This window comes from Ochotona curzoniae, unplaced genomic scaffold (assembly GCF_017591425.1).
Source record: "Ochotona curzoniae isolate NIBS_2020 unplaced genomic scaffold, NIBS_Ocur_1.0 scaffold_3223, whole genome shotgun sequence".
NCBI lineage: Eukaryota > Metazoa > Chordata > Mammalia > Lagomorpha > Ochotonidae > Ochotona > Ochotona curzoniae.
Genome location: NW_024467108.1, coordinates 5,176,796 through 5,202,137, shown reverse-complemented (window position 1 = coordinate 5,202,137; position 25,342 = coordinate 5,176,796). Strand labels below are relative to the sequence as shown.

The 25,342-nt window shown below is 54.3% G+C and overlaps 1 protein-coding gene across 2 annotated transcripts in view; it reads right to left on the bottom strand.

Moving 5' to 3' along the window:
- DGAT2 (diacylglycerol O-acyltransferase 2) overlaps positions 1–22,660 on the bottom strand; it is a 28,007-nt gene extending 5,347 nt beyond the window's left edge. Inside the window, exons 1-4 of one of the 2 annotated variants that reach the window (XM_040964087.1) lie at positions 22,356–22,660; positions 10,624–10,752; positions 5,568–5,675; positions 5,307–5,377 (exon numbers count right to left, since the gene is read on the bottom strand). In XM_040964087.1, coding sequence (XP_040820021.1) covers positions 5,307–5,377; positions 5,568–5,675; positions 10,624–10,752; positions 22,356–22,476 — 429 coding nt within the window. In that variant the 5' untranslated portion in view covers positions 22,477–22,660. The remainder of the gene's footprint in view (positions 1–5,306; positions 5,378–5,567; positions 5,676–10,623; positions 10,753–22,355) is intronic. The other variant, XM_040964088.1, reaches the window with a different exon arrangement.
- Between the last annotated feature and the right edge of the window lie 2,682 nt (positions 22,661–25,342).

The following is a 25,342-nucleotide window of genomic DNA, read 5'->3' as shown; positions in this document are numbered from 1 at the left end:
GGACATCTCTCTGTCCTCACCTCTGATTGCTTTCAAGAGCCCCTCTTCTGGGCCTGGCACAATGGCTCTGTGGCTGAATCTTCACCTTGCATGTGCCAGAATCCCATAGGGGCACAAGTTCCTGGTCTGGTTACTCCACTTCCCATCCAGCTCCCTGCTTGTAGCCTGAGAAAGCAGTAGAGGATGGTCCAAAGCCTTGGGATCTTGTACCTGTGTAGGAGACTGGAAGAAGCTCCTGGCCCTGGCTTCTGATCAGCTCAGTTTTGGCTTTTGAGGCCACTTGGGGAGTGAACTAGTGGATGAAAGATCTTTCTCTCTGTACATCCTTCTCTCTGTATATCTGCCTTTCCAATAAAAACAAAAATAAATCTTAGGAAAAAAAGGGGGGGGTCCACCTCTGGGGACATGACTCGAGGGCAAGGGCCTGGACACACGGGGTCTCTGATCTCTGCTTCTTGGGAGAAGGACGTCCCTGACGTTCACTGACCTGTGACCAGAGCATGGGCATAGTGTCAAGCGCCTGAATTTTCCATGACTCCGGATTTGGAAACCTCCTGGCTGAGGCTTCCAAAGAACCTTGTGCACAGTTTGTGGGGAGGAGGCACTGGCCTCAGGAAACTGAAGTCCCCATCAGCAGGTGACAGAGGCCTACAGGAGGGCAACCTGGGGGAGACTGGCACCCTTCCTAGCACTGCACCTGATTACAGTGGTAAATATCAGCTAAAACCCCTTGGTCATGGTCCCTGGCATGGGGCGCACACAGATCCTTTTTCCCACCTTGTCTCTGGCAGGCCAGTTAAAGCGGCTCAAAAACCCAGCCAGCTCCCAAATGCCCTGCGCCACAGATGCGGAATAGCAGTAAGGGGTCCTAAAAGGAGCCAAGGCTGCCAGGAGCCTTGCAAGGCTGCGGCCCCAGAGTTTCTGCCTCCTGACTATCAGCTCTGCTGGCTGGGTTAGCTCTCGGCAGTTACACCTGAAACCCTTGAGTGCCAGCTTCTACAGAGCGTGCGGCATCAAGGTGGGAGAAAACGTGCTCCCAAGCTGGGGGCTGGGCCTGGGCCCACCCCCGTCATCAGGAGCTCTAGGGACAGAATGAGTGGGCAGAGTCCTGCAGACTTGGGCCATTGCCTGGATGACATTGTGTCGAGCAGGGCCAAGTCAGGGAGGTCACTGCAGGTCACCTCTACATCTGGACCAGGCTGCCTGCCCACCTGTGCAGTCCCCAAGCCTCTGAAGATATGCCATCTGGCTTCTTTATACCATCTCCTCCTGCCACGGCTCTCTGGATGGTGCCTGTAGGGGGTGCCCTAGGGGGCACAAGGCAGGCCCAGGGCCCCGGTGCTGCACCCAGATGAAGGGCGGGGTGGCTGTGGCCTTGCTCTGCCCCCATACGCTGCCCTCCCCGCGAGTCAGGATGTCCACTTGACAGCAAAGACAAAGGGTACCACTGCAGCTGCTGAGGGCTCTGTTGACATGCCTGGTCTCATGTCCCCTCTCTGCCATTGCCAAGCCACAGCCTGGCAGAGCATCCGGGCCAGGCCTGCTGGCTAATGTGAAGGGCGACACATTCCTGGCAGGTCACTCCTGCGCTAGGGAAGGTGCTGTGGGCCCAGCAAGGAAGGAACCTGGCCTTAGCCTGTTCAGCTGGGCAGGTGGCAGAGGGGTTACAGGGATCCCACCCAGCCATGTTACTGATCCTTCTGTGACCTGGGGACAGTCTCTCCTCTCTGCACTTCAACCTGACGGTCTCAGTCCTAACAGCCGTTCCTTGTCTCCCCTACAAAGATCCCATGGAAAGCTCAGGGACAGGAGGCCCAGGCACCATCGCCACCCTTCTGGGTGGCTGGTGATTCCAGCAGCAGCAGCTGCTGACATATGGTCCAGAAGAAGGGCATTTGCTGTCTGTGCTGATTAATTGCTCTTGGTGGCAGAGAGCCCCACCAGGAAAGGAGCGTGAGCACGGGGACTGAGGGAACAGCTGGAGACCTTCGTTACAGGAGCCTTGGGGGGACAGGAGGGTCCCACCCAACCCTACAGTGTCACTCCGTTGTTGTCAGGGCCTCAAAGTGCAGGATTGCATGAGGCCCCAAGGGGCAAGGGCAAGGGCAGAGTCCAGCCTCAACATCAGGCTGCAGTTCAACAACCCAGGCTGTATGGGGCCCAGCTTGGCTTTGGTCAGGGCAGCCAGAGGACCTCAAGGGGCCAGTGTCCATGTGCCCTGTGGCTCTGCCTCACAGCTGACCTTTTATAACAGAGACAGACAGAGGACACGGGGCCTTGTTTTGCTTCTTTTGGGAGAGTGTCCTTCAAGCAGAAAGGACACCTGCTTGTCTCAAAATGGATCCATTTTTCACGTTACCCCAACTGGGAGAGGTTGGAAGGCAGGTACACTGCCAGCCTCCAGGCTACGAGGACACTGGAGCCGGGTGTCTGGGATGAGGGAGAGAGTGCATGCAGCAGAGTGGGTCACTGTTCACATGTGGGTTAACGCATTGCTTTCTTTCTTTTTTTTTTTTTTTAAGATTTAATTTATTTTTATTACAAAGTCAGATATACAGAGAGGAGGAGAGACAGAAAGGAGGTAGAGCTGCCGGGATTAGAACCGGCGACCATATGGGATCCTGGCTTATTCAAGGTGAGGACCTTAGCCACTAAGGCACGCCGCCAGGCCCAATGCATTGCTTTCTATCTTGTGAGCCGCTGCAGGTTGCAAAGGTGGCTCAATGAGCTTGAGGAAGAGACAGAGACTGGTGGGAAGTCCCAGACTGTGCCCACTCTAAGGCTGACCCTCCTGTGTGCCCTCCTCCAGCAACAGGGCCAGTGAATGGTGACAGGGCCTGAACTTACCCTGATCTCCAATAGCAAAGGGGGATCCCTCAGGACTGGGGATCAGTCCAGTGGGGGAAACCCAAGGCCTGACCCTATTATTCCAGAGAAATAAGCAGCAGGAATTAAATGCAAAGGCCCTGGGGCCTGGGTGCAGGAAGGCTGGGTTCCAACTCTAACCCTGCCCTGGACCTGCTGTACAGCTCAGACGAGTCCCTGCCCCTCCTCAGACTTAGTTTCTTCACCTCCACAAGATGATGCAACACCCTCCCCCACCGTGCCCACCAACAACAGCTTTAGATTCTTTGCAGTCTCAGAGTTAGGGGGTCAGAGAGGGAGGAGAGGAGGCCCCGGATCTGAGGAGCAGGAAGGTCCTGGAAAGGAGTAGGCGGATGGAGCCGTCCCACAGGACTGAAGGAAGCAGAGGAACACAGCCACCTCTCCCAGGAAAAGTGCACCAGGATGTCTTAGTCACTAACTTGCAGCAGCCAGGGCATACCACCTAGCATCATGCCCTCATATGCCATCTCCACTCCTCAGCCACCACCTTCTGGGGGGGCCTCAGTGGCTGTGCTGGGGCTGGAGTGGGGGGCTGAGGGAGTAGGCCAGGCAGGTTGTTAATTTACCAGGAGAACCTTCAGAGGTCAGCCAGAGTTACCCACAAGCATCACTCTCACCAACAGGCAGGGAGGCCTGGGTGGCCCTGCCTACCCTGCAGACCCAGGAGGAGACTGAATGGATGGAGTTGAGACTGAGGGCCAGGCTGCCACTACTGATTCCTCCAGGATTTCAGAGGGGCTCAGAAAAAGGCAGGCATGTGGGAGAGCAGGGCAGCAGCCTTGGCCAGCCAGTGGTATAGCCAGAAGTCCTGGAGTCCACCCTGGCCTGAGCTTCTTGTGGGGAGATGATGTCCCAAGGATCACACAGCCCAGGATCATACTGGATATCACTCTCTCTATCCTGCAGGTGTATAGGAAGCCCGAGCGTGTGCCCATGTGGCTCCCCTCATCCTGCGGCCTGGAAAGGCAGGGCCAGTGGAAAGGTCGGGCTTCAAGGCAGTAAAACAGCTGGAACCTCTACTCCACCACTCACCCCCTCCTTTCGGCTTCACTGCTCTCTGACCTTCCATACCCTCTTCTGAGAAATGGGTGTACACAGAGTTAACACTAGTCTTTCAGGGCACTAGGAACTATAGCAGATTCTAGAGGGAGAGGCACTGGTTCCACATAAAGACGATGCTGCTTCTCCTTTCTGCCTGCTTGTCACCACCACCCCCTGCCCTGCCATCTTCCTCTCTCCCACCACCTTCCTCCCCACCCTGCTGGGGGCCTGTGTCCTCCCTGACTCCCTCAGCCTCACTGCTGCTTCTCCTTGGAGGCAGAGCTCCAGGAACAGCTGCCTGGAAACCCTCCCCAGGTCCTCTGGCCACCAGGGGCATGGCCTGGGCCCTCCTTCCCACAGCCAGGAACCCACTTGGCCCTGAGAACTGTATTTCTGTGGGATCTTAAGAAAGCAAGCAGACCCCTGACACATGTCACCATGAATTTCAGCCTTAGTTCAGGTCAGATGAACCTAACCTACCTTAGTACTGCTCTTGATAAATCTCCTCCATCTTGAATTTGTGCTTTTCTCTAAGTATTTAAAAAAAGCATTTTCACTGATTTAAAAACAAGAGAGAGAGAGAGAGATCCATCCATCCTCCATCTGCTGGTTTACTTCCCCAATGCCAAAAACAGCCGGAGCTGGGTCAGGTTGAAATCGGGAGTCCAGAACTCAATCCACGTCTCCCATGTGAGTAGCAGGGACTCAGTAACTTGAACCATCCCCTGTTGCTTCCCGAGGTATGCAGTGGTAGGAAGCTGGTGTTGGAAGCAGAGCCAGGATCTAAAACTAGGCACGCGACACGGGGTACAGGTGTCGCAAGTGGCATCTTACTCTTGGTGCCAAGCCCCCCGATTAAGTTATGACTTCATAGTCACTGAATGGTAGGCCAGCACTGCTTATGAGATATGCCCTCTGCTGCGTACATCACTCAGGCTCTCACATCTTAGGTTTAAATGCTATTATAAGCCTTCTTCCTCCCAAAGAACCACTAAACCTCATCCTAAGGCAACAAGTTAAGAATGAACACATTTTCCTTTTTGCCTTGGTTGCCCGGAAACTCTGAGTAGAATATGAAGTTCAACTACAGCAACTGTATTGCTTGTGGGTTTGATACACTTGTATTCCTCCCTCCCAAGTCTTGATTCCTCCCCCCGCCCTTTACCTGGTGTGTGTCCTAAGCTGTCTCAAATTCTGCATAAAGTAGGGTACAGTAAACAGAAGCAGGCAGATGCAGACCCCAGCTGGTGCAGCTCAATGCTCTTTGGTGTTCATCCATCATGAGAGGTTGACTGGGGGGTCAGGCCTGGATTCAGAACTCCCCTGCTGTCATCCATCCCCAACCACCAGTCCCGAAAGGACAACTGTCAAGTCTTTACCTGGATGGGGAAGTAGTCTCGAAAATAGCGCCACACAGCCCAGTTCCGTACCCACTGCGATCTCCTGCCACCTTCCAGGGAACAAAACACAGTGTTGGGAAGAAGTGGGGGTGGGTGGGGAGGGTAAACCAGACCGAGCCAATGAGAGATCCCGAGGAAGGTGGCCACAGCTGCGGGCTGCAGCTTTACGCCTTGCAACCGGTGCACTCCCTTAGGTTATTGGTCCCAAGGGCGAAGCAGTCCCAGGCACCAGGTGCTCACCTTTCTTGGGTGTGTTCCAGTCGAAGGCCAGCCAGGTGAAGTAGAGCACGGCCAGGAGCCAGCAGTCGGTGCAGAACGTGTACATGAGGATAACGCTACAGGCCACTCCTGCGGGAGGCCAAGGACCACAGTCAGGGTCTTAGCATCCCTCCGCCCCCCACCACCGCCCCACTCTGCATGGTGGCAGGGTATGTGTTGACTGGGCTACTAAGCTGGGCACAGCCAAAGCCTGGGTGTCCCCAGCTATAACCACTCAGAAACGGCTGGGCCTAGGGAGCAGCAGGTCTGTGGGCAGCAGCATTGGACATGGGGAGACGTGGGTTTTCCTATGGTTCTTCTGCCTCCTCCCAGCATGTCCCACCTGTGCCAGGGCCTGATATGTCTCTCAGGATGAAGCAGGGCCAGTTTCAGCTGGGCCAGGAGTTGAGGCAGTCACTTGCCCTGGGATACCCTGCTGTTCGGTGGCAGAGCCAGGTTGCCAACTTGGGTCTGACTGTAAAGTCCAATTTTGGTGCTTTCCAAGCTCACCAAAAATGAAGCCCCAGGCCATCAGGGAAGGGACAGGAGACAGAGGAGTCCTACTCCAGGAGGAGGGCTGGCCAGAGCCTATGGCATACATGCAGTGGGGCTTTGAGCTGGGCTCTGTGTTTGGGCCTGCCTGGCACTGAAAGGCAGAAAAAGTCAGGGCAGTCTGTCCCACTTTGCACTTCCCAGTGCCCCCCTCTCTGTTTCCCATCTTTACCCAGCCTTCAAGGCCTGGCTCAGAACTCATCTGTTCAAGAACCATCCAGCTCCCCCAACTGGCTTCTCTCCCCTTTGCATGCCTCATATCAGCAGGACATAGCTTCTTTGCTGCCCCCAGTCCATCCACTCCTGGCCCAATGTCCTATTCCCTGGCAAAGGAACACAAGGCCAGGAATAGCAGGGACTCCTGCTGGTAGGAGGCCTAGTCTCCCACAAGCACACCCCTTCCTTCCCCCATGCGCAAGAGAAGCTGAGCCTTGCCAGGTGCCCACCCACTGCTAGGCACCCAAGGGTCAAAGGCATTCCAGGGTTCTGCCCCCTTCCTGCCACCATGTTTAGCCTCCTTAGGTTTCTCACAGGAAGAGCACAGGCTCAGAGGCACACTCCCATGACATGACCCAAGGGCATAGAAGTGGCAGCTCTGCTGTTGCCTGTTAAGTCAAGCGTGCCCCAGATTCCTGAGCCAGCCTGCTCCCGGAGATGGGGGTTAAACACAGGGTACAACTGCACCCAGGCGTCCTGCAGCCTACATTGCCACCTTGCTGCCTACGCAACCCTGGTGAAGGCTACACAGTCAGACACTAAAGTTGGACGTGCTGTGGCTGTGGAAGGACTGCTCCACAAAGCCATGCTAGGGGCCCACCACAGTAACCTGGTGGCAAAAATCATCGCCTTGCATACGTCAGGATCCCATAGGGGTGCAGGTTTGTATCCCGGCTGCTCCACTTCCCAAGCAGCTCCCTGCTTGTGGCCTGAGAAAGCAGTCGAGATGCCCCAAGACCTTGGGACCCCGCACCCATGTGGGAGACTCAGAAGAAGCTCCTGGTTTTGGATTGGCTCACTCCAGCTGCTGCAGCCACTTGGGGAGTGAATCAGCAGACAGAGGATCTTTCTCTCCTCTCTGTAAATCTTTCCAAAAAAAAAAAAAAGTCATATTGGTTAGTAGGTCCCCTTTCCGAGGCCTGGGAAAAGGAACCAGCCTAGCTCCCAGATACCACTGGGCTCTGAGCTGCTGCGGAAGCAGGATGAGCACTCCCCAGGCAGGACCCGAACTTTTGCAGGGGTGGCGGGCCAGGAGGGCTCTAAGCCCATCTCTCCCACCTGGTCCCTCCATACTGAGGCAGCCTGCATCAGATGAAGAACTAGCAGGGAGTCTAGGCTTCAGCCTTGGCCTGCAGTGTTTCTCACCATCCTCTCCTTCCTCACTGTGGGACCACCTCCTCCAGAGAACCCTCCAGCCAGAGTGCCCGGGGCTCCCAAACCCAGGCAGATGCATGCTTCCCCAGCAACTAGCACCAAAAAGGTCACTCTTAGGAAGTGAGTCCTGTGCTCCCTCATCCTGCCCTCTTAGGTGGTGGGGCTGCAGCAGGTGCTGGCCTCCCTGCACTGATGGGATGTAAGGAAGGGATTTACTCCACCTGGGGACAGCTTGAGACAGCTCAGTACAGCTTACACAGCTTGCCCTTCCCTGCATAGCACAGCGGCTGAAGACACACAATTCTGCAGCCTAAGGTCCAGGGACCCAGGTAATCAATCAGATATGCAGTGGCCAGGAGTCTGGTGAGGCTAAACAGACCCAGGCCTTGGCCCTGCCATGATGTCCTGGGCCTGGCCCATGCGGGCTTTAGTGCCTTTTACAGGGGAGAGGAGAGGAGACGCTGGTGGAACTTCACACATACCCTGGCCCTCATCGCAGGAATATCTCTGGACCTGGCTGGGGAGCAAAGCATGTCTGAGGGTCCACTCACCTCTCAGAGAATGTCAGTGTTTGCTCCACTTACAGACTAACAAACCACCAGGTGGTGGCACTGCCTATCACTGGGGCTTCACACTGCATCACAGTATCACTGTATCACAGCAATGGCAGAGATCCTGAGAAGTCACTCCTCCTCAGGGCTACTTACAAATTACAGTCCTTACAGCCTCTTGCTAGAGCTTTTTATTGACTGCAATTAAAAAGTACATGTGTCATTACATATCCAATTGCTTTTCAAATGTGTAGATGTTGATAATTCAATATCCTTGGATTCCTTTGAGATTCAAGGTACTCTGTATTCAATATTTAAAAACATGCAAGTCAGTGGTTTAGACGCTGGTTAAGGTACCCATGTTCCACACTGGGGTACCCAGCTTCCACACACAGCTCCTGATTCTAGCTTCCTGCCAGTATACCCTGGCAGCAGTGGTCATGCGTCATTGGGTCCCTGTCACTTATGTAGGAGACCTGGACTGACTTCCCAGCTCCCAGCTCCCAGCTTCTGCCCAGTCCATCACTAGCCATAGTGGGAATTTAGGGAGCAAATCAGTAGATGACCATTATTTTTCTTTGCCTCTCTTTCCCTCCACCTCTTGTGGGGGGTGGGGAGTGGAATTAAAAACAATGGGAAAAAAAAACAAAAAACACTGAGGTCCACAACCTTCCCTAGAATGCTAGAGGGCTCAACAGAACCAAAGTAGAAAAAACAACAACAAAAACCACGGGCAGAGGGCAGTTAAAGGGCCAGCAGGCTCTGCTACAGTCAACAGCCAGTGAGCCTCAGCCAGCAGGCTGCAAAGCCGTGGGAGGGCATGGCTGCCGCTCAAGGTGCTCATTAGCAGGGCTCAGCCGACCTGCCTGGCTGCAGGTCTGACTCCCACCTACACAGGGCGTTGAGAAGACAAAAGCTGGGCCAAGCTGTATCTGGGTTGTATCAGGTGGATCAATTGTTAACCGCAGCTGCAGGCCACTCCCCATCAGTGCTGTGAGGGCTGGGGTGCCTCAAGTAGTTCAGCTGCCCACCAGCTAAGCCCTGGTCAAGGTCACGGGGGCCTCTGAGGGAAACCTGGGGAACAACTGAGGAGGTGGAGCCGATGAGGCAGGGGTCTGGGAGGCCAGAGTCCCTGGCTTCCTGTCCTGGTCCCACCATTTTCTTCTTGTGTGACTGTGAGCAAGGCTCTGCCCTTATTGGGCCTCTACTTCTCACCTGAACAAAGTGAGGGCAGTCACACTGTTCTACTGCAGGATTCTGATCAGTGGCCAAGTGTATGTCCAGGTGGCAGGGTGGGCTGCAACTCTTAGGGGAATTTCTGCTACCCAATAAACGTGTCCCTGGAAGCACCCATTGATAGCTATGGCCCTTCTCCTCAGAAAACATGTAGATACTTGCAGGGCTAAGTTGACAGAGGGCTTCACACCCTGCCCTAAGCCCACTCTTGGGCTAAAAATGCAGGCTGCTCTGTTCTGCCCAGGCCCAGCAATTTTACACTCCCCAGAGGCATGCATCTAGCTTCTTCTCCGATCCCAATTCGACCACTTAATGAACTTTGCAGGCTCGGGCAGCATAGATTTGAAAAATGACACATCAAGGCCCTGGCATTCTGTGGGACTTGATAAACAGCTCCCTCATCCCTTCCCTGTGCCATGCGTGTGCCTGCTGAAGGGAAAGCCACTCAGTCTTGGCACAGAAACTCCTGCCAATCTCTACCACCTTGGCTCTGACAGGCCTAGGAGGCAGGTGGCTGGGAGGGACCAGCTTCCAGGTACTGGGTTGTGTCCTCTAAGGCTGGGCAGCAGGCATGCCTTTGCCGAACATCTGGGACACTGCTTGCCATGCTGAATACATGGGGGCCTGGGGAAGAATGGCAGGGGCTTCTCCTTCCTCCTAGACAACCCAGTGGTCCTGACCCTGGCCTGAATAGCAACCCAGGATGTGAGGGCACCCAGTCAGACTTGCAGAGGCAGTCACAAACATACTGTCATGGGTGGTGCTAGAAGACGGGGTGGCACCAGCTGAGGGAAGCAGCAGGGCAGGTGTTTAGCTGAGGGTGGGCAAGGGCTGAGAGTCAGGTGTCTATGTAATGGGGACTCCCATGATCAGCCTGGGCCAGGCACTCTCATTCCTCATCTTCTAGCCCCACCAGGTAGGTAGCATTTCCCTGACACTGGAAATGGGGAAACTGATATTCTGCAACTTTAGCCACAGGGCCAGTGTACAGGTGCCAGGATACAAACTCGACACTGGAAGGCAAAGCAGCCCACCTCGGAGGGGAAGGTTGGCTGCTGAGGTGGGTGGCACTGTGGGACGGGCATGGGCATTGAGGGTCTTACAGAACTGGATCAAAATCTCAGTGCCTCTGGGCAAGTGACCCATCTTCACTGGGTGTCTGAGACACACCACCAACTCCCAGTGCATCTTGCTGAGCCCTCCTGTCTGCCTCAGGGTACAGCACTTCATCCAGGGGTCCCCTATGTGGGAGGAAACCATGCACAGTTCCTGCTCCTACTTGTGCTGGGGAGGTGGCCCAGGCACCTTCCCCCTAAGCTCCAGCTTACCCAGCACGAGGAAGGACAGGACCCACTGGAGCACTGAGATAACTTGCAGTTGCTTTTCCACCTTGGATCTGTTGAGCCAGGTGACAGAGAAGAGGTCCTGGAGGGCGGACAGGATGCTGGAGCCCGCACCTGCAGCAGAGTGGACAGGTCAGTCCTTTGCCAGCTTCCCCTCGCCCCAGCCTCAGGGCCCTGGTGCCAGCCCACCTCCCACAAGGGCCTCTGCTGATATGTGAGGGAAACGGATACAGATTTGCTGTTGGCACACATGCCTCCCTGCCTCCAGTCCCTGTGTACACAGGGTAGGAACTGTGTCCCCCAAACACAGCACGTGGAGACACCTCGGGACTCCTCCTCTCCACCCCGATCCAACTCCCATGCTTATCCTTTACCTGCATCTAGTACAAATATTTGATCTGTGAGAGCTGTCTGTGAGGCCAAGGACAGGGGTTCAACACCCGGCAGGTGATGTTGTTTCCTCCAGGTGTACTTTGAGCAACTGGGTTCCTGGCCCACCCCCTCATCCCCTGACTGCCGCCACTTCTCCCAACAGCACAGCCTTCTTGCTGACGTCCCGACCGCCTCTAGATTTACTCTGCCAACATCAGCTCAGCGCTCAAAGTTCGGGCCCCAAAGAGAGATCACATGGGAAGTTTTACCTCCACCAAGGGCCCCATAGGCCAGCAGGACACTGTGCCAGCTAGCAAGCAAGTTCTGAGCCTGTGAGGTACAGCACGACCTTCCCATGAGATTAGCTCTGGGGCTGGGCCTCCAGAATGACACTCTGGACTCAAGCAGCTGAGGGGCAGTAGTACCAGGAACCTGGAGATGGTGGGCCACGCTTCTAACTCAGATCCTATTCCTTCCAGACTAAAACAGTAGGCTGCATGACACCCGGTCTTGTGCTGAGCCCCAGCTGCACGCCCTTTGCTCTCAGCATATCTTCTCTGAGCATTTCTTGGTATGCTGGCCACATGTTCCTTCATGCTGCTCACTCTGTACAAGACCCAGAACACAGATAATTTTGTCAGCCTTGTCCTTGAGGGTCTCACAACCTTTTACCCTGGCCTACAAGCTGGGAGTGGGGAGGGAGAGGGGCTTCGGGGCTGACATGCAGGTCATGGCAGAGTTCAGACAGGGACACTCTCATCAGCTGAAAGTTGTCAGCTGCTGCAACTCTGAGCAAGTCGACAAGAAATGCCAGGCCTGGCACAGGTCCTTCTCCTTCACCTGGTCTAATGGGGTAGAGGGAGGTGGCATGTGATGGTGCAAGAAAAGTCAGCCCAGGTTCAAATCCTGCTTCTACATTATATTGCTACCCAGGGCTCACTGCCATTCACCTCTGGTGGTACTCAAGAGAACTGAATACTCCCCAGGTACCATGAGTGAGGAGTGGCTGTAAGCAAACTCAGCAAAGCACAGAAAGCAGCTGGCCCTGAGCCAGGCGTAGAGGTTTCACTCTTAATTGCTCCTTTACCTCTTTATACAAATCCTACCATTGCTACCTTCCAAGTGGGTCTGAGGGTCTGCCAGGGTGATCTGGATGGCCAGCAAAACTGAGGCCTAAAGCAACACCACCCAGCCCAGTGCTACCCAGGGAGTGAATGGTAGAGCCAGGGCTGGAGCCTGGGACTCCTGCCCCCTGCTCAGGGCTGGTAATCTTTCCCCACTCAGAGGCTGCTGAGAGCAAAGGGCTCTGTCTATGACACAGGTGGCAGGAGAAAAGAGCTGACGCTCAAGGCTTAGTGCACCTGCTCAGTAGTGGGGCCTAGCAGGTGATTCGGTCCCAATTTTATCCTCGAGGGGCTCATGACCTTTCATCCTGGCCCACATGCAGAGACAGACCTGGCTAAGTCAATGGGAAAGCTAATGTGGCCATGCACAGACTCGAATCTTTGGTCCAAGGGCTAGCTGGCCAGGCCACCCTCCATCTCCAGCTGTGCCTCCTGGGCTGTTCTAGAGGAAGTGCTCGCAGCAGAAGCTACAGTTTAACCCCATTTTGGTACTGGGACACAGCTGAGGTCACTCAGCCAGAGCGAGGCAGGGCTGATTTCGATCCAGGCTTGTAGGCGTCCCTGTGCTGTGGCTCTCCCTGAATTCTTTCTCTCTTCTCTCCACAATGAAGCCATCTGGACGCTGGCCAGGGATAGAGCAGTGGGCCAGGAGTTGGAATCGCTTGAAGCAGATAAAACAGGTTCTAGCCCAGCTCGGCTACCAACTTCCATGCCAATTTGGCTATGTCTTTTCACCAGGCACTCGAGATCCAATGCTCATCCTGTCAGCAGTCATGGCAGGTAGGAAGTAGAGAGTTCAGTTGGACACCCATAGGCCACTGCCAATCCCTGCCACCCAGCTGCTGGCATTCCCTCACCCTGCAGCTGGGAGGGGGCCAGCAGAGGCTAGTGGGGCTGTCAGTGCTGCCATCATACACCACCGCCTTCACACTCAGCCTGTCAGATCCTGACTCGTAGGCAGGGCCAGCAGGGAGCCACAGTATCCAGCCAAGGTCTGGCTCCAATCTGCTTCCTGCCCTGCATTGCAGAGATGCATACCATACACTCTCACGGCACCTGTCTCACCTGGCCATTAGTCTCTGCCAGGGACATCGGGCATCAGGGCTGAGTCCTGGCAGGCAAAACAGCTCAGAGAGGCTAACCAGATGGTGGGACCAACCCAAAGGCCCAGAGGCAGCTGAAGACCTGGAGGTCCATGTTGTGCTGGACTGCCTAGGGGGAGCATTGTGGAGAAGAGGTAGGGTGGGGCAGAGCCTTCCAGCTTCCCTAAGCACAAGTGCTCCCACCTATGAAGGGGAAGAGGACAAATCCACTCTCCCTACAAGCATCTCATTCTGAGTAGACTCAGGATCAGGCTGGAGAACAGCAACAAGCCCCATGAGGAAAGAGTCTGTGGAGCCATCAACCAGTTGTTCCTGGCACCACTTGTTTCACAAGGTTCCCTTGCTCTTACTCGTAGGAGCGTACAGGACCAGGAACCACCAGAAAGTCCCTAACAGCCACAGGGCCATTCAGAAGAGCAAACTCCTCCCACCCAAAACATTACTGATGATCCCCGGAGAAGTAGGCAAAGGCAAGGTGAAGCCAAATGAGGTCAAGTTGCTTGTTTGGACTCAAGGTGTGAGCCACCAAGAGTCCAGGCAGGCATCTGGGCTGCAAGTTCCTCATCAGTTCCATGAAACCAGACTGTACAGGGCTGGCCCCGACTCCAGAAAGATGATATCCCATTTCAGGATGACCTCCCACCCCTTCTGTCCTATCCCATGCCCCCAGTCTCCAAGGGCATTCCCACCCACATGCTCCCCCCCAGCCCAGCTCCTGCTAGGAGAGTAAAACCAGAACTGCCAGCAGCCTTTGGTTCAGTGTGTGCACGCCTCCTTGCTCAACACCAGGTATCAGAGAGGCCCAGGAAGCCGCACCCCAGGGCTGACGCAACTGATCCTGTAACACACCTATGGGTGGCAATGGCTCAGCCCTGAGTTCTTGGAACAAAGAAAGGAACCTGGGCCAGCTCTGCCCTGGGCTGGCACTGTGACATAGAGTAAGTCACCTAATCTCACGTGGCTTCAGGTTGCCCATGTCTAGGATTATAGAGTGCTCATCCCACCCCTTCTAGCCCCAGCCCTGTGCGAGTTGTTGGGAACAATAAAAGGTGAAGTGCATCTGGCTCTCCTCGCCGGCTGCCAGGGCAGCAATGGGTATGAATGAGGAACACATACACAGCTGTACAGGCTGTGCAGGATCTCCAGGATGTTTGAAGACAGTCAGGTGAGGGCAGTGGTAGGGGACCTCAATGAGGCCCTGAAGACAAGATGTGGGGGTTCAGGGAGGAGGAAAGTGGGTACTGTAGATGGAGGAGCTGCCTATACAGAAGAGTGGAGCAAGCGCCCAGTGATGGAAAGAGGGTAACTTTACCCAAAGCAGGCTGGGAAGAGATGCTAGATGACCAACCCAAGTGGCTTCCCAGAGGTGGTGGATGGGCACTTACAAGCCACCAAGCACACAGCAGGTACCCCACCTGTTAGGAAACTTAGATTCTGCCCAGGGAGAGTCAAAACACCCACACACACAAGTATAGTAAAACATCAAGCAGGTCTTAGAGCCATGGGAAAAAATTAACCTGAGGTAAGGAGATAAGAGGCCAGGGCCACAGGACCCCTGGCCAGTAGGCAGTCAGCACTGAACACACACAAAGGTGGGCAGGTCATCTCTGGGCTACCACACTACTTCCTCCTCCTACCCACACCACTACTGGCATCTAGGGAGGGGACACACTAGCCAAAAAAACAGGGATGGGAGTCAGGATGCACAAGCAAGAAGTGTGGTCTAAATGAGTCAACTTCCTGGGCAAGCCTCAGTTTTCTCATCTGTACAATGGGGCTAATACCCACCTTGCCAAATCTTTGTGAGCGTGGAGCAAGATAATGTGTAGGCAATAGCTTCATAAAAAGTAAAGCTCTGCATGAAAGCCAGGTCACTAGCCAGCAAGTCTCTGTTGTCTCCCTCCCATGGGTACAACAGTGCGAGTGACAGGCAAGCCTTGGGGTTCAAGTTCTGGCTCTGACCTGTGCACCAGGAAACCAGAGGCATCACTTCCTCTGCTCGAGACTCGGTGTCCTTCTTGATTGTGACCCAGGAAGGTGGTGAGGAATATCATGCACCCATGGAAATGACCCAGAGTGTCTGGCACACCTGTCAGACAGTGCCGGGGTGCCAGTGAGGTAGCAGAGGTGGGACGGACCCTTGGTCTGAAGAGTTATCCTGCTCATTTCTCCAGCCCCAAGGACAATGTTCCCAGGCTCATCTGGATCCCAGCTCTGCATGTGAGCTCAGGGGAGGGAGGGAGAAATCACCGCAAGCGACTCCAGGTTGGGTCCAAGTTGCCTGGAGGCAAAGGAATGGACACACTGACCTCTGGCCCCAAGGAGACTGATCCAGAAAGCTGGCGCCAGTGCCAAAAAGATGAGTTCCAAGGCCATGGGATGTTCTCTTCCATGCAGCAGTGAAAAGTGTGACAAGGAGAGGGCTGATCACAGACACACTGCCAACTCTGGGGTCACACCTGCTGTTAAGAGTCCCAGTCCACACTGTGAATCTGGAGGGGAGAACAGAGGGGAAGGGAGGGAACCGCAGGAGGGGGAAGGTAGAGCCCAGTGCCAACTATATTGTATCAAAAAACAATACCAAAAAAAGTTAATTAAAAAAAAAAGTCCCAGTCTAGTCCAGGGTTGGGCTGTCAAAAGCCTTGCACTAAAAAGCTGTCCCCATCTGTGCACCTTTACCAGAGGCTGGGCCAGCATCTCCATCCCTCCAGGGAGCCACCTCCTAGGCTCTGGGCTCTGTCTAAAACACCCTGGGATAGATTCCTATTCCCTCCATGTCAGGCAATCTGCATACACTAAGGAGGCACCTACTGTATACTGCATGCTGACCCTACCAGGGGACCAGCCAAGCAGCTCTTCCTCTCCTGCCCCAACCCAGGTTGGACTGAATATGCCTGCCTCATTCTTATCCTCAGCCTTTCTCATCAGGGGAACAATGTGTGTTTGCTTGTGAGGACCCCATCTCATTTACCTGAGTCCCTGTGGCCAGTACGTAGTCAGACTCAGAGGTGGGGGTTTGGTTAGTATTTGGGGGACTACTAAATGATCAAGCGGACTATGCTGAATAAGGTGGGCCTGGACAAGAAGAGAGACTAGCCCACTGCAAGGCACCTACCTGCACCATGACCAAAGGTCAATCAGAACATTTTGAGGGTTGGGGGAGAGCGGGGAGGAAAGCCTCCTCCCACCAAGGGGTTGGTTAAAGTCCAGGGCAACTGTGAAAGGCTCTGAGGGAAGAAAGAGCAGGGGGAGGGGGGAACCAAATACCTACATCCAAACCACAAGACATTCGAAGTCCGCTTGCAGGCCGTGCTCTGCACTAGGAGAGGAGCTGGCAGTTCCTGCTTCCTCCATTTCCAGGGGTCTGGATTTTATGTTTTTGGTTTTTAGGAACCAGGATAAAGTCATGGGAGGTGAGACCAAGGACATATGCCTTTTAGGATGCCATATTCTTGACAGCTACAAGGACCCTGGACATGGTTGCTGAAGATCCCCGGGGCCCAGCTTCTCCAAGGTCCACTTTCTAACCTAGCACATACAAAACACTCACATGGGAGCAGTTGCTAGGGCAATGTTCAGGCATCCTTGAAACAGGCCTTTATCACAATATGGGGTCTGGCAGGCGGGCAGGGTGGGTCGTGAAGCAGTCACCAGGGCCCCAAGCAGGATGTGATCCCATTTGCAGAAGGAGGAGTCCAGAAGAAGGAAGAAGGTAACCCCAAACCATTAAGGGGCAGAGCCTGAATCCAGTCATCTGGTTCAGCCCTCTTTGCCAGCATGCAGATGAGGAGGAGGCTGGGGCTCCTGGAGAGGGGGTTTTGCCCAAGATTATAAGAAAGCAGATGTTCCACCCAGAGCTGCCAAATAGGAACCAGAGCTCAGCTTTCCTGCTCCTGAAGACTTGCCCAAACCATTTACAGGTTCAGTTACAGCACTTCTGCCCATTTAGTAGACATGCAGATGAGTCAGGACGGGGCAGTGGCTTGCCGGGGCTGCACAGTGGTTCCATGGCTAAAGCAGAGGCTAGTCCACCCTCAGTCTGATGCCTAGCCCTACAACCAGCAGCAGTTCCACATCAGCAAGCTGGGGGCTTGAGAAATCTTTATTACACCCGACTCTCTCTCCCAAAAGCTCACAAGTCTTCCTCTCTGGGCTGCTGTGGGCAGGTATAGGCAGGCCTGGGTCCAGCATCCTGTATGTCTCCCTGGTCCCGGTCTCTCAGCACACCAGAACCTCAGCCCACACTGGTCACAGGGAGGCCCTGTAGTCAGACTGCCTCTCCCACTCACATCTCACACCTCTGAACACTGCTTCCTGGGCCTCTATCCTTGCCTGCCCTGCTGAGGTCTGTTCAGCTGCCAGGATTCAGACTGAATGCCATCTTGCCCAGGGAGTCACAGTTCTTCCCTGGCACTGTGTGGGTTACTCTGCCGCCACTGCTGTGTATGTCCACCCCTTTGGTCCTTCTTCTTCAAAGTTAGGGAGACTGGCTGACACACACGAGGTCCTCAAATAAAGAAATCCAAGGGCCTGCATGCCACCTTGGTGCAGCCCTCCTAGATGTCCCAGTACCAAATGAGTGATTCTGCAGTGCTGGGGTCTGGTGCATATCATGTGGGACAAAAACAAGAATCAAGACAAGCATAACAAGTTAGTTCACAGAGCACTTTCCACATCCATGCATGCAACCCCTTCCACTCCTGAGAGTTTGCGATTTCTAAGCCCATGTTCTAGGGATGGGGAGTTGTAGGAGGACACTGTGACCCTAGCAGGTCAGCGAGCACAGGATTACAGTTGATTGGACAATATTTGTATGATAACGAGTGGGATACCTTTTGTATAACTGGTTGGATATCATTTGTATCAGAACAGTTGAGTGGATAGCATGTGAATGAGAACACTTGGTGGAAAATACAAGACAAAAGGAGTTCCAAACAAAAGCATAGAAAGTTGATGGATTTGTTGGTAAGCTCAATACTTCCTCCCTTATCCCATATGACCCTCAGTGTATAAAGTCTGATACCACTAATAAACTTTGGCTTTGACCATCAGTCAGAGTCCATGCATGTTATTGTCAGCTCTGTTCACCAAGTCCATCACCGTGGGACAGTGACAGGGAGTGAGTCCACCCCCCAAGACCTGGAGAAAAGGCATGGCTGGCACCCTGGAGCTCCAGCTTCCATGCTCAGCCCCCAGGGACCTGCTCCTTGCCAGACTGGCATCTCTAGGTCCTGAAGAGGCACAACAAGTACAGCGTCCAGCCAGGCAAGAACAGAGGAGCCCTTAGGAGGACCTGGGGAGCACCTGGAAGGTAGAAGCTGGGCTTCCTGCCTGGCACAAGGATCAAGGAAGTCAATGATTCAATCACTCTCCAAACATTTACTGAGCCCCTGTCACCTTATCAGGTACCATGCTAGATGCTGGGGGCACAACAAAAAGCCAGAAAAATGTCTCTGCTCCCAAGTGACTGGAATGCTTGTGGGGGAGACCGCAGACTGAATATAAGTATGTGCGATCACTTAGGTCATAAACAATAAGATATGGTGACTGGAGAAGCTCTCCCGCAGGGTTGGCTGGGAAAGGCCTTTAAGAGGAGATTAATGTTCAGAACCAGCCTTTAAAAACCTTGGAGGGCCCGGTACAGCAGGCTAGTGGCTGAATCCTTGCCTTGTATGTGCCAGAATCCCATGTGGTGCAAGTTCCCCTCCCAGCTGCTCCATTTCCCATCCAGCTCCCTACTTGTGGCATGGGAAAGCATTGCAACCAATTGGGAGACCCAGGGAAGACTCCTGGCTCATGATTTTGGATTGGCTCAGCTCTAGCCATTGCAGCTGCCTGGGGAGTAAACCACCGGGTAAAAGCCTTTCCAATAAATAAATAAACAGATAAATAAATAAAATCTTTTCAGAAATCTGGGCAAGTAGCTAATACTTAACGGAGGCTGCTGGGAGGCTGCTGCAGCACAGTAGGAGAGGAGCTTGAGTGGCAGCAAGGATGCTCGTACACACTTTGCCCGCCATGTCAGGGAGTCTGCCGGGTGTGAAGGATGCTGAGGGCAAACGGAGGAGCGAGGAGTGCAGTAAGAACCTTCAAACCACAGAGCAGTGACTTGAACCACAACCCCAGACACTTTGGGGGTTAGGGAGCAGGACATAGCACAGAATGTATATCTGGCTTGCTCTGGCCTTGAAAACCCTGGCCATCTCTGGGACCTCCGTGTTTCCATCTGAAATCTGAGGCCTGGCCCAGATCCAATGTTAATAGCTACCCATGTCTTCGTGACTCACAGACTTGCTACTGAACTTGGGGATGGGAGGATGGGGGTGGAGCATGATTTCTACACTGGCCACTGAGTCACCCGGTCTGCTAATAAACTAATAATCTCGCCTCTCTTTTCTCAGCTCAGATGAGCTGTTGGCCACACAGATAACCTGGACGTGGGAGCTCTGTAGGGTGGGGGGAGATATGAGGACAATGCTGTCACTCTGCTTTAAGACCGCCAACCCCCTGTTCCACCCCTAACTACCTATCCACTCAGCTTCACCCCCTCCCAAGCTCCTGCCCGCATATCTCAGGAACAACGAGTGCCCCCCAGCCACCACCCCTTCCCCCCAACCTACGAGGTCCTCAGGAGCTGACACGGTGTCATCAACACCTGCCCCTTGTCCATGCCTCACTCTTTGCAGCCACCTGGAGTAAATCGGTTCAGCATTTTACTTGGTGCTGGGTCCTGTGCTGCCCCCGAGGGCACAGGCGAGTGGCAGAGGCCTCTGATCTGAAATGCCTAAAATGTAGCGTGCAAAGGCAGTGAGGATGACACAGCCACCCCTGCAGCCTCCATCTTTGTTCTTCAGAGATTCGAAAACACCCCCACACGGGCCCTCTATCTCCCAACACACGCCCACCCATGCCCCCACAAACAGACCAATGGCCAAGGCATCTACTTCAATCTCTCACCCATCACAGGACTTCCCTTCACAGAATCCGTGTGTGTCCTTCAACGCTGCCACTGGCAGGGTGCGCTCCACCTCGCCACGGTGGGACCTTATCTGCAGCTGCAAACTAGGCCACCAGGGAGTGTCCTCCAGGGCCAGGGATGGAGAGAGCAGGTCTAATGAAAGATGCCCAGATAATCTAACCTGTCTCACACCCTCCCCTGCTCCACCCAGTCTTACACCAAAGCTGGCCCCCAGAGAGCAGAACACACAGCCTGGCCTTTTCTGGCAGCCCTTGCCGTCCTCTGTAATGTACTCCCTTGCATGTACTTACAACAATTCAAAACAAAACAAAACAAAAAAAAAGGAAAATGTGTTTTTCCTATCTGCTAACAAGGGGATATGCTGCCAATGTGATACAGACTCAAGTGGGCAAAAACCATTCGCTATAGAGTGAAACTTCTCCTGATGGACAAATTCAAGGTCAAAAATATTGAGAGCCAGGATTGCTGGCTCCTGGAATCACAGCTTGCGACCCATGGACAGGGATCTCTGGGAAGGACTGCCACTCACAGCATCCCCAACCTATCACCTCTGAAGACAAAAACACTTAGTAAAGCAAGGATGTGGGCAAGTCCCTTTCTTCCCCGGTTAAAGGTATCAAAGGGCACACTGACTGGCAAAGTACTCTTGAGAATGGGTGCCCAGGGCTACCCATGGGTGTGTGGGGCAGCTCATCTGCTGACTTGTGGGGGCAGGAGGTAGGAGGACACAGAAGCTTGGTTCCTTTCCAAAAGCAACCCAGACCAAGCGGGCCAGAACCGCCCCCCACCCGCTCTCACCATCACACAAGGAACGACACCAATCACACAGCGGGACTGAGACACAGACACTGGATTACAAATGACGTTGATGAACATTAAGAGAGGGAAAAAGCATGCCCTCGACTTTTCCATATGTAAAAAATCTGAATAAAGAACAATATCAAGGGTCAATGCAATAGCGCAATTGGCTAATCCTACACTTGTAAGCTCTAGCATCCCATATGGGCGCCAGTTCATGTCCTGGCTGCTCTACTTCTGATCCAGCTTTCTGTATCTCATGCTCTCTGTAAATCTGTCCTTATAAAAATGAATAAATAAAAAAAAATACCAAAGTGCTACTGAACAGTCTGTATTAGAATAGTTGATTGTCCAGCAATTTCAATTTACTTCTTGTTTTGTCTAGAGTTTTCCAAATCTCCATTAATTAGCAAATCTTAATTTTCTAACGAAGGTGGGCAAGGCAGGTGAGTGTTTATTAGTAAAGAAAAAATAATAGTCTCAAGTGGGAGATGTTCAGCAAGTGGAATAGAGGCTCAGGGCTGAGAGGCAGGCTTCAACAAGACAGACCTGCAGACCAGGGTGGTGCTGGGCACTTCCCAGGCTCTCCTTCCCTGGCCTGGATTTCACTCGCTGGTCAAAAAAAAAAAAGTTTCCCCCTGTCTCAGTTGGGATGTGGGACACTCTTTCTCCCCTGGAAAAAGCTGTAGTGTTAGATCTGAACTCATGCCCGTGTTCACCAGAGGGGTTCAGTCCCAGCTTGGAGGACACTCAGGGTGTCCTGCACCCCTCCCTTGTAGAGGGGTTCAGGTGCCACTGCTGGAGCGGGGGTGGGAGGGCACAGCATGCCTTGAAGGGACAGACGGCACCAGTGGCGGCAGGTGCACACCTGTCCCAGCCAGGCACGTCCCCGTCTGGCGGCTGTCTCTGAGTATTACAGGACTCCAGTCACCAGCCTCATCCCCGTCTCACGGTCGAAGGCTGAGGGGGAACTGCTGGGGGTCCCTGTAAACCGGAAAGGGTGGACGGCATTACCTCCATCGCACACATGAGGGTTACAATCGGAGGGGGGCACGAGAGGTGACGTGGGAGGTTGCAAAAAGCGACCGGAGTTCAGAACGGAGCATGGAGCAGATGATTCTGGGGCCGGGCTGTCCGGATCAGCCCAGGTAACCATGATTCTTTCCTCACACCCTGACCCGGAGGATAAGCGTTGGCGGCGGCGGGCGGTAGGCGCCAAGCTGCCCCTTGCCTGGGACGTCGCCGGCCCGCCTGCCTCAGGGCCCTTTCCCGGCATCTTGGGTTTGTCAACGCAGAGGTGAACGGCCCCCGTTCCCACAGCCTCTCCGCGGTGACACTCACCCCATCGACCGGACCCCTCACGTGACAGCGCACGGCCTCCATTCGAGCTCTCACTTCGGGCCGCCTCGTCCCGACGCGCACCCCGCAGCACTCCGGAGTAGGCAGCTATGAGGGTCTTCATGCTGCTGCCGGGGCGGGTCACAGCCTTGCGCGTAGCCGCCCAAGCACGTGCCCTTGGCCCATGCCCCGGCCGCCGGGGGCCGGGGCTTCGCGCGGAGCACGGGAGCCCGGGGACGGCGCCGGCGCGGCGGCAGCTACGGCTGGCCGACGGCGGCGCCTCAGACAGCCGAAACCCGAGCCACCGAGCGACGGCCCAGCCGCTCGACGCTCCGCGCGCGGCGCTTTATAACCTCACAAGGGGGCGGGCCCGGCGCGGCGGGGCGCTCCACCCCCGCGGGGGCGGCATCTGCCCCGGGCGCGGTGCGAGCGCGACGGCGGAGAGCGAGCGGAGGGCGAGAGGCGCCGGGACCGGAGCGCTCCACCGGGCGGGCCTAGCCGCTGAGCTCGGGCCAGGGAGCTCGAGTGCTCCACGGGACGGGCCTAGCCGTCCCTGCGCCCCCTCGGCCGCCCCCTGCGCTCCGCCGCGGAGGTTGGTACAGCCCACGGCCGGCGTGGACAAGGAGAGCTAGCACGTGCAAGCCAGGCAGCTGGCTGGCGGGTAGGCCTTGGGGGTGTCTCCTCTTTGGAAGGATCCCGCCCCTTTGGCTGCAAAGGCCTAAGTCTCACCTCTGGTTAGTGATGTTGGGATTAGTTTACCGCTGAACGTCCCGCAGCCTCGACCTTTCCCAAAGTATCCTTAAGTTCACAACTGCTACCCATCTGTCTGTCCTTGGAGGCCCTGCTTGGTGAGGCTGTGGCAAAGTGGACACTGGCAACAAGAGCAAAACAAGAGATGCCAGGTTGCTTTGCAACCACAGAAGGGAGAGGCGTCTGCCCAGGGCTGGGGGCTAATGCGCGGTGGCACCTAGGTTTTCAGTCAGACCTGGAATCGAGTTTGCGCTCAACCTTTAGATAGGCAGGTAAATTGTTTTTATTTGAAAGGCAGAGAGACAAGTTGTGGGGAGTAGTTGTTCCATCTTCTGGTTCATTTCCCAGCCAAGCAGGGTCAAGCCAGTCCAAAGCCAGGAGCAAGAAATTCCAGCTAATCTGGATCTTTCTGGCAGGTGGCAGGGGACCAAGCACCCAGGCGGGCGTTCCACTGTCTTCTTTGATGCATTAGCAGGAAGCTGGATGGCAAGCAGAGCAGTCCGGGTTCAAAACAGCATTGTCATACGGAATGCCAGTGAGAGAACAGGATGGACGGTGAGTGTTACTCTGGAGTAGGCACTGGAGCGGGAATGGAGTCTTTGGAGAGTTTTAAGTCCAGTGTGTTGTCTAAGCCCTGGAGCCACAGCGCAGGACATGGGCAGCAGTGCGGAACAAGGAAGGCAGTGGAGGGCCTACAGGAGGGATTCTGGTGACAGAAGGATGAGCTTCAAGCCAGGCCAGTGTCGGAGAGAATGCAAGGAAGACTTGGCATGTAAAGGGGAGATCTTCCGGAAGGTAAGGGGATGACTGCGTGCAGGGGGTGACGGCCACAAACATGTCTGTGACAAGACAGATGTCCTGGACCCAGCTTGAACAGGCTGGCTGCAGGGCCACAGCCTAAGAGCAGTGTTTGATTCCCAGGTCTGTACCATCTCTCCACAGGGGCAGGGGGAGGATAGGGGTCTGGAAACACTTGAACGCTCTCAAAGTGAATCCTGTCTAGAATATATTCCTGTACCTGAGGCTGAGAGTAGGAGGGAAAATAAACCAGGCAAAGGGACCAGCATGTGGTAAGGCACTGACACTGGCAGAGCTCGGTGCCAGGGGGAAAGACTGGTGGTGTAACATGTGCACTGGACAACATGGGGGCTGGTCTGTGCAAGGGCTCCATGGTGAAACAGGCATGATCTGTTTTGGGCAATGAGGAGAGTATCCTATGGATGGAGAAGGGTGCCCTTGCTGACAACGATGATGCTGGCTTGAAAGACCTTAAAAGTCAGTGTGTGACTTGTACCTGCTCTGCTAGGCTGTCCTGCTGAGCAAGCCTGGAAATGGAACTCATGGTCCATCCCCTCACCTCACAGGATCCTCTAAGGGCCAGAGCTTGAATTAGGAGGCAAGGTGTTCTGGGTGCTGGCCTCTCCTCTGCCAAAGTGTCCTTGGGTAAGTCACTGTCCCCGTCTTGGTCTAGGTTTCAGTTCAGCATTATGGTATGACAGGTGGCAGTTCCTATCCTGCTATTTCTAGTACTTTAGTACTGGGAGATGGAATGATATCATAACATGTCAAGGTGTTACCCCTGAGTAGTGAGAAGTCAGATACCATTATTTTCACAAGTGACAAGACTTCAGGCTGACAGGGTCTGTTTGAAACATTCAGATCCCACATAATACAACACATTTCCCTCTGCCCCTTCTGTAGACCAGGCCCTAAATGGAGCACAGAGGAGAAGCAGACCCAGTCCTTGGTTCAAGGGTATGCAATCAAGAGATAATGTTCCAGGGCCAGCACAGTAACCTAGTGGCCAAATCATTGCCTTGCATGTGTCAGGATCTTATATGGGTGGCAGTTCATATCCCAGCTGCTCCACTTCCCTTTCAGTTCCCTCCTTGTGGCCTGGGAAGGCAGTAGAGGATGGCCCAAGGCTTTTGGACCCTGTACCCATGTGTCAGACTGGAAGAAGCTCATGGCTCCTGGCTTTCAATTGGCTCATCTCCTACTGTTGTGGCCACTTGAGAGGGGGTGAACTAGTGGGTGAACAGCTTTCTCCCTGTCTCTCCTTCTCTCTGACTTTCCAATAAAAATAAATAATTTTTTAAAAAAAGAGATAATGTTCCAAAACTAATGGGTGTGAGACAGCAGCCTGTGGTGCAGGATTATGGAGAAGGCTATGCCAAGTTCAGATCTTCCTTTCCATGCCAGCACCATTTGGTCTGCATGTTTGCCCCTATACATATCAC